Here is a 9429-nt window from a genome sequence, read left to right as displayed (position 1 = left end):
TCCAGTCAACACTATCTTTTTGAAATACAATATTTGTATACATCTTTGCACATAATAAGTTTATTTGAATGATGAATGGGAAGAAAAGAATAGATTTTGATGTGGAATATAACCTAACAAGTGCACATGATACATACTATTGATACCTTTTGTGTGTGTATGAACTAAAGTAAGGAGACATGAATCCTAAATTTAGGAATTTAAGCATAATCTTTTTCGAACATTTTGTCTTAATTACCTTTTTGAAGGTGATCAGTGATCACCTGATCAAAGAAATTGAACTCTTTATAGTGGTTGAAGACTTGATAGGTATTTGTTGTATATGATCATATCATGGAAAAAAAGAAATCTCAAATTCGTGTTTTGTGATTGTAAAAGTTCTTGGAACATATAGTGTAGAACCATGTCTAAGCAGCTAGACCTTCGACACACACACACACACACACACACACACACATATAATCAAAAGTTATAGTATGACACGACGTAGATCTAAGTTACACACGTGGTACAACGGCTAAGAGTTAGTTTGAACTTAACCTAGTGCGTGATCCCGACCTACTGAGTCCTTTCTTTCGTGATGAACCGGCACAATGAGTCCCACATTTTGTCTCCGTGAACTGAGGCAATTAATTTGAGCTTAATCGGGTCATGAACGATCCATGAAAGTGTTTAAACTTTTTTTAATGCAATATTAGAAGTACATTGTGTGTATATACATGACTCCCAGAAATACGGAACCCCTAATTTGGTTAAAAGACCTCATCACATACCTTTGGGTTATAAGCCCTTTGGTAGTGTTATTTGTAAGTTGACTTCGTTTACGAATTTATTAAAAACAAGATTAAATTTATTTCCAAGTTTATTAAGCATTATGTATGTTTTGATAGATGTTCCTTAGGTGTATAATTCTGGGTTAGGACAAATTAAAGTTTCCTCAATTGTTATGGTTGCAATAATACATCTGAGCCATATGGGCTCTTAAATTTAGTTAAAGTCTTGGCTATAGCTAGCAACAATAACATATGTTGAACAAAATTACAAAATCACATTTAGCCTAAAACTGCTGAATCGGGCTTGAGTTCAACCGAACCTGAACTCATACAGAGCCACAAACTTCAGTGTCGAAAATGCAGCTTTTGTAATATTGAACCAAGTACTATTGAATGTTACAATGTGTGGCTATATATGTATAGATAAAGGTAATGTAAAACTACTATTCTTGAAGAACAAAGGAACCTTCTATCCTCTTACCAATAGAAAGAGGAGGAAAATTTAAAGGAGATAACATATCAGGAGTCGACGTGGGTCCCGGTCCAGGAGCAGGCTTGAATTCGTAAGGACCATTCTTCACTCCCCAAACCTGCAATACGATAAATAAGGTGTGGCGGTTCGAACTTATATGACAAAGGGTCAATGTGTAGCATTTTAAAAGTTGTTCAAAGTATGCTCAAGTGTAATAAAATATGAGAAATAAAAAGAATTACAAAACTAACTTGTTGCCCTTCTTCATCATAACCCCTATCCCATGTATGGATCTCGTTATTCTTCAAAACTGCTAGTTCCGAGGTGCAATAAGACGCGCCATTCTGCAAGTGATATAATTTGAACATGTTCATAAACAGACAACAAAAAGGCTTATGCGCATAAAAACTTGATAGAACCAGATGTAATATTTTACCGTTCACTTATTTATGGGTCGATTTATGTAGCATTGTAATAAGGAAAGAACTTTATAGATCAATTTATTTGAAAAAACAAAAAACAAAAAACAAAAAAAAACTGTAAGAAACAATATATTTCCAATGTAATCATATGCTTGGCATACTAACTGTTTCTAATCAATTCAAAAGTTTAAGACAAAACGTGTTATGGGTCAACCCAGCACATTTCAACCTGTACAGTTATATCAAGAAATCAACTGTTTATACCCGTTACCCAAAATCAGTCGTTCCAGGCCATTTTTCCACTCTAGATGCATTGTGTTTAAAGGGGAACTAAAAAAAAGAGTATATGGTTAGGTTAAATACCCATGTATTAGGGAAGCCATCAGGTGGTGTTGAACCCTCGTATAAGCAACGTTTCCCTCTTTCACAGCGGTTGAGATATATGGTGGTTAGATGTTCCGCAACATCCTACATATTTAGTTAACACCATAAGCTTGAAATATATATTCGAATATTACAACTAATTGGTCAACTATATTTTGACAACTATTAAGAACAATATGAGAACTTAAAATAGCTAAAAAGTAGAAATAGGGCTGCTATTGCAGAGAGGAAAAATAGTGTTTTTTTGTCAACTATCACAGGATCTTTTTAATGGTTGAGTTTAGGTCTAATATCACATTATAATAAAACTTCAAAATTAACAGCCAATTGTAAGTTTGTCTCCAACACATAACTTTAATGATATTGCTTCTTCGTCCATAAAATTTCCTTATTATGCACGTTTATCAGACCAGGTGAAAGTAGAATATTTTTTTTTTATTTTTATTTTTTTTTTTAAAGAGAGTCCCACTGTCCAGATGAAAAAAAAAAAAAAAAAAGAAAAAGAAACCAAACCAGCACAAACAACTTTGCTCCTATAATTACATCTTGTTCTATAATTTGTAAAAAAATAAGGAATGTAATCTAAATATCGTATAAAGGTTAATCTAGGATAAATCAAAAAAGTAGCACTAAATTATATACAAGACGGAAAAATGGTCAAAGAAGCGGTACTCATGATTAGTTTTAGCGTTCAAACCATTAAACCTTAACTCCAGTAACAAATGAACTCATATGATTTTTCTCGTAAAATCAAACTAAAAAAGGCTACGAACATATTCTACAAAAGAAGTATATGTGTGATCTGAGTCTTACCCCAATTACTTCTTCAGGTTGTGGACGTTGGTCCCTCGGACGATCACAGAAGTTCTTGTACTCCTCTGCATCCCGAATTGCATATGTACTCATCTGCACATGTTGTAAAATAATTGATGCAGTTAGGTTTCATGTAGTAAAACATGAGGTTGAGCTATAACTATAAGCAAGCTATAACTCCTTTACGTTGTTTTCCACTCAGCTAAAAATGAAGGTGTTATACTTATGATGGGCATTTTGGAGAATAAAATTGTAGCATAGTTGCTACATGACTGAAAATCTACGTACAACTGGAAAAGAAGATAACGGAACTATTGCAATAACGAAAATATTGCATACCTCAACGTCACATTTCATCTCTTTCGGGCAAGGCTTCACCATACAAAATCTCTGCAATGAGACAGCTGTCAGAGTCTATAAATAATCATCGGAAAGATTCTTGTAGAGATGACAATAATGTTAAAAGCAAGATACAGGTAGTTTTCTTTCTCTTATTCATATAGAAACAAAAAGTGTGCTCACATTACACTGATAATAAAATAAAAAAGAAGCAAGCTACTACAACAACAAGAAACATTTATCATCATTACCTCCTTGGTCCTTAACAAACATGCCTAAAGTAAATGTAACGCTGAACATACAAAACGAAATGAAGACTTAATTAAACCAAACTACTATACCCAAACCATACCTGTCTAAACGGCTTATGAGGAGTTCTCCAAAATGCCTGAATGATAATTAAAAAGACAAAATCATACACTCAAACACTGTAAAACATCATTAAATAGGTATAACAAATATGTTAAATGCACAAGCTATAAGCCTATAACTGGGTGTAGAATACTAACTTGCTCAAAATATAGAACTTTCGACCCATCCACCATATCAGCTGCAGGGCAAGCAAGCCATCTAACAAAAAACAACCATTAATAAAATTACACCCTTTCTCATTTAAAAATTAAAACTAACGCCAAATTGGTTGTTGTTACTAATTCAATAAGCACAATATACGTATAAATACAAATTAACACAATGCACTGCTAAAAACCTAAAACATGTCAAAACTGAGGAATACCTCAAATTAAAATAATTATCAGGATCTCGAGAGGCTAGTTCCTTAGAAAACTGCAGAATTAAGTACAAAATTAACAAAAATTGAAGCTATTAAACAACAATAATACACAAGCATGACATCACTCACCTTTTCGCCAGCAATGGATTGAGAAACGATCCGAGCATGGTCCCAACGAGTGGTTGACTTAGTCAATCGTTTAATCAAAATTGCACCTCCGATTAAAACCAGCGTTTTTATAACTAATCCTCGAGCTCTGCTCCACCCATTCGGTGGTCCCATACACATACTCTGTAATTGTAACTGTGTAAGTGTGTATATGTATGTGTTTGTAGTAGAGTTAGGGTTTAGATTGAGGATGTGGAGAATTAATGACGAAAAAAAGGTATGGAATTCATAGGGTTTTTTTGGGGGATTACATTTGGGGAAAGGTTTTGTCAGTGATTGCGTTTAATTTGCAGACTCCCGTGTGAAATTGTTTTTCTTTAGTGAAATTGTTTAAACAAGTCAGGGGCGTTGACTATTTTGTTTAAATCAGGTTAATCCGAATCCGTGCGATAAGTGATAACCTCCAAACTATCGCAAGCCATTATTTTGGTTTTGATTTACGATTTTGAATTTTATTTTTATTATTCGATCAAAACGAAAATTGAATTCAACTTAATACAAACTTAGATTATCATCACCTAAAACTTTTAAATTTTTTTTTTTTTCACTTTCATGTTCTACCCTTTATCATTTATCTTATACTTTTTAGTATAAAAGAACTTTAACTTAATATTTTTATCTAGTTTTTAACATAAACTATTAATTAATAACTGGGACATTCCTAAATGAAAAACCGATCTATTAAATTGGGACGCATTGAGTAATATTATTCAAATATATTAATATATGTGAGTAATTTTTTGAATTTGATTGAAATAAATGAATAGTTTGCTTCTTGGAAAAAACGTAGAAAAAATAACTATGATAAGATTATTTAAATTGAAAGACTTTGTTTGAACTTTAAAATTCACATTTTGTAGTTAAGAATTAACACTTATTAATGGTAATATTTAAGTAGATTGAATAATATAGTCATACATATTTGGTAACTTTGTATTTCGAAGAGTGTTTTTAACTAAGTTAAAACTTTATTTGCCTTTTGTTTTAACCGATACCGAATCAAATATTGAATTTGAATTTTGTTTGGTTCCGGTTCGATTTTGACATTTGAAATTGGTTTTGGTTCGATTTCGATTTGCCTTTCATAAGTTCAAAAACGAACAAATTAAACCGTTTAAACCGAACCCTTCTAACACCTAGAATATTTGGCATGTGTCATATCTTAATTATTTTAATTATCATCCTCTCACATATGTTAATAAAGTGGAATTAGGAGCTTTAATCACTATTTTTTATTTTTTTATTTTGATTGGATAATATAATAAATTTATATAAAAAATCATTCTCTAGCAAAACTATAGATAAAAGAAAATTACAAAATCTATAAATGGCAAGAATTTTAACAGAGAACTTTGCTCTCTCTATGCTTAATAAGCTAATTAAAATAAAATTGCAAATAGCATCAAACAACTCATTTTGCTTTATACAAAGAGAGAGAAATACTATTACGATGACGCCAAGATGATCCAAATGGTAGCCTAAAATAATGGTGAAAATGTGGTACTCTAACGCCGAGAAGCATGCCAGCTATCATGCCAAGCCATCAAATCTGATGTTGAACTGAACGAAGGCATACTAAGAGTGCGTTTGTTTGCCTCTTAATGGAATGGTTCAGCACTGAATGCTGAATCATTCAACATTCAGTGCGTTTGTTTCTGACCTCTGAATGACATATGGTGCTGAATGGTTCAGAATTCAGCTCTGAACCATTCAGAGACGAAACACTCTCTTGACCATTAAGAGCCTAAATTATCTATAATATTCTCCTCAAATCATATCATGATCACCTAACTAACAGGTATATTGAATTTCTTATTCATGTCACACATTAATAAGGTAGTTTTAGTCAGTTCATATCGTTCATTCTAAATGATTATCAAACAGCTTATTTACATTCAGAGCAAACTTTATTCAGAGGCTCTGGACCATTCAGATTCTGAATCATTCAGCACTAAATCATTCAGTTTTATCAAACGCACCCTAATATTGGATAAAATCTGAATGTGCTTTTAAAGGGTGGAGGCAATGGAACATTTAAAAACGCATGGTCACCCGAGGAACACGAATGATGATCAATATCCTCAATCACAATATCACGATGAGAAGTGAGTTGAGCTTATTATTAATAATTATCGGCCACTTAATAATTGTAAAATTTTTTATGTTACGTTATAATAATGGAGTATAATGTTACTGTTGAGTCCCCAAAACAATTAAGGATTTAATTATGACAAAACTGTAATTTATTTGCACTAAAATGTTATGTGCAGCCAGCACAAGTTTGTTTATGTATAGACAGCAAATATTGCTATGTCAAGTGTCCAGTATGCTGCCTAGTCTACCAGCACAAGGTAGAGTGTATTCTTCGAATCAGCACAGGATGAGTACTCATCAATTCAAGAATATCAAGTGACTCAGCATAAGAAGAACCAGTAAATCTGGTAAGCAGTAAAGCAGCATACAACACTAGACAGCCATGCTCCATTACAAGCATAGTGGTTTCCTGAGTGGTCTACATCAATTGTACTATTTAACAGAAGTCAAAGACAAAGTTGAACAGGAAAGGACACGCGTCGGCGGCTGACAAGTGACCTTACAATACCACGTGGGAATGCAGAAGTTTAACGCATGTGCAGACATGTGTTATACTTTGTCAACGCCTAGGGAACACAACATTCTATTTGTTTAAACAAATAGTGGTGCCAAACCGAATTGAGGTGTTCCTGCAAATAGCTACCAAAGAGGAAAGAGGAGAGCACACTCTCTGATGCAGTTGTCCCCACAAGTACAGACATCCTATGTACTAGTGGACAATAGAACCATTACACGGTTAATAGGACTACTATAAATTGTTGTATCCACTATTGTAACAACTAGTGGTGTGGGTTTATTTATTTAGAGTCCAAAACATGTAATAGCTTTAAGTTTATCCTCATAGCCATACTTAGGTAAATCTGTATCAATCAACTATCATTCCGCCAAGGATAGTTGTAATTCTTTGTGATTTAATCAATAAAGAATAACAGGTGAAAAATTACCTTTGACTCTATTTAAATTACATGCTTGAATACTAAACTGTGTTTAATTGGTTAGTTAATTAAAAGAAATTGTATTCACCCCCCCCCCCCCCCCCTCTATAATACTCATGTTGTTTATCAAGGGACCAACAACTGGTATCAGAGCTTCAGTCTTGATAATTTAATATCTTGGATCTGAATTCTCTCATGGCTGCATACTCAAATACAGCTTACCTTGAAAATGGCTCTTCCAATAGACCACCCAAATTCGATGAAGATGAGTATAAAACTTGAAAGGCAAGGTTCATGCTTCACCTGGAGTCTATTGACCCACTTATGCCTGGTATTGTCACAGATGGTCCATTTGTCCCAACTGAGACTATTAATAGCATCCCAGCTACTGCTGACACTCCTGCCATTCCTGGCAGAGAGGTTATTCTCACTCCAGCCAAATGGGATGCTGAGGACAAACGTCGTGTTGGACTTGACCCTAAGATCTGAACTCTGTTAGCTATAACTTTACCTAACCACCTGTTCAAACTGATTAAGAGAAAGCTGAATGCTAAGCTTATGTTAGACTATCTAGATGTTACTTATGAACGCATGGATGAGGTTAGGCAGAATAAGATTATTGCTTTGAAAAGATAGTATGAAATGTTCTTTGCTTATAAGAATGAGACCCTTAAGCAAACCTTCATTAGGTTTAACTCCTTAGTTGCTAACCTGCTTACTTTAAAAATTACATATACTGATTTTGAACAAGTAAACAAATTCATTGACTCACTGCCTACTAAATGGAAACCTGTCACTGACCCCTTAAGAACCACCCAGACCTTAAAGAACTTTAACATGTCCTCTCTTTATGGTACACTTTGGAACCATGAGAAGGCAGAAGCTAAACTTGAACTGAATTTAAAAGAAAACTTTAAGTCTGCCCCCACCACCTCAAAATCCTCAAAAACTGATGATACTGCTCTTATTGCTGCTGCTAAAAAGAAAGCTCAAAAAGCTTTACTGATTCAAAAGTTGATGGAAGAAGATGAGTCAGCTGAAGACGAGGTGGATAGTGGTACTGGGTCTGAAGAAAGCAGTGATGATGAAGATGATGTGGAAGGGTTTGCTGAAGGTATGGCTTTGCTGACTAAGCAGTTCAAAAGGTTCAATCGTAGTAGAACCAGCAAGCCATACAAAGGGAGTAAGAAACCAAGTGCTAGGTATATCAGCAAATCAGTCAAGGGTCCTAAATCTGATTGTTACAATTGTGGGAAGGTTGGACACTTTGCTGCTGAATGCATGCCTAGGAAACCTTCAACATCACATGTTAAATCCTTCTCAAAAGCTGATAAGTACAAGAACAATGACAAAGCTATGAAGGCACAGATGAAGGAAAGTGCAAAGGCTGATAAGAAGGGAAAGAAGCCAGAAAAGGTTCTAGTTGCTGAGCATCATGATTGGGATGAAACCAGCTCTTCTTCATCTTCTGACAGTGATACTGATGATGATGATGCTAGTTATGCTTCTGGTAAAAATCTGTGTTTGATGGCCAAGGAGGTCGAGGAGTATGATGAGGATGATAATGGTAGTACGTTTGTGGCTGATATGAGGGAAGCTGATCGGAAAAAAGATTGACCTCAATGGAAATCTGAAATGCTGTATAAGGTTGATAATTTTCGAACTTATACTGATGATGAAAAAGCTGAAATGTGAAGAAGTTTTGAAAAATGATAACAAATCTTTAAATGATAAACTTAAAAGCAAAACTGATGAAATTAAGATCTTGAAGGATGAAATTTCAAAACTTGAAAAATAAAATTTTGCTTTAAAGTCTCTTTACGTTGATGCAGCAGATGTTAAGAACCAGCTAAACGACCTCAAGAAGGTTGTTACTTCATGGTGTACATCTGCTCAACGCACAGCTAAGTGTGTAAATGAGCAGGTGCCTGCCCAAGTTGAAGCTTTCTTTGCTGGTGACTATGCTGCTGCTGCTCTCGTAGAAGTTACTTACATGGACTCAATTCTTGAAACAGATCCTGAAGCTGTCTTGCCAAATACCTTTGCCAAGATAGTTAAGGGTAAAAAGGTCTTAACAAATAAGTTTGTCAGACCTACTGAGACCCCACCACCGTCCATGAAAGAAATTTTGGAGGATGAAGTAAAAGCCAAGGAAACCAGTACTTCAATTGATGAAACTACTGATCCCTCAAGCATTTACTATATGACTCCAAAGGAAAGACGCATTAAAAGGGAAATCACTAAAAACAATCAAAGAAAGTTAAAATCAATTGATTCCCTTTCGTGTTCAAATTCC

The 9429-nt window shown here is 34.4% G+C and overlaps 1 protein-coding gene across 1 annotated transcript; it reads right to left on the bottom strand.

Moving 5' to 3' along the window:
* Positions 1 to 930: 930 nt before the first annotated feature.
* On the bottom strand, positions 931 to 4417 carry LOC139858054 (chromophore lyase CRL, chloroplastic-like). Its single transcript, XM_071846905.1, has 9 exons — positions 4066 to 4417; positions 3940 to 3989; positions 3713 to 3773; positions 3556 to 3591; positions 3204 to 3254; positions 2865 to 2957; positions 2031 to 2135; positions 1497 to 1589; positions 931 to 1363 (listed from the first exon to the last, which is right to left on the bottom strand). The coding sequence occupies exons 1-9, from the start codon at positions 4222 to 4224 to the stop codon at positions 1217 to 1219; spliced, it is 795 nt and encodes a 264-aa protein (XP_071703006.1). The 5' UTR covers positions 4225 to 4417; the 3' UTR covers positions 931 to 1216.
* Between the last annotated feature and the right edge of the window lie 5012 nt (positions 4418 to 9429).

This window comes from Rutidosis leptorrhynchoides, chromosome 7 (assembly GCF_046630445.1).
Source record: "Rutidosis leptorrhynchoides isolate AG116_Rl617_1_P2 chromosome 7, CSIRO_AGI_Rlap_v1, whole genome shotgun sequence".
Classification (NCBI taxonomy): domain Eukaryota; kingdom Viridiplantae; phylum Streptophyta; class Magnoliopsida; order Asterales; family Asteraceae; genus Rutidosis; species Rutidosis leptorrhynchoides.
This window is presented reverse-complemented; position numbering and strand designations above follow the sequence as displayed.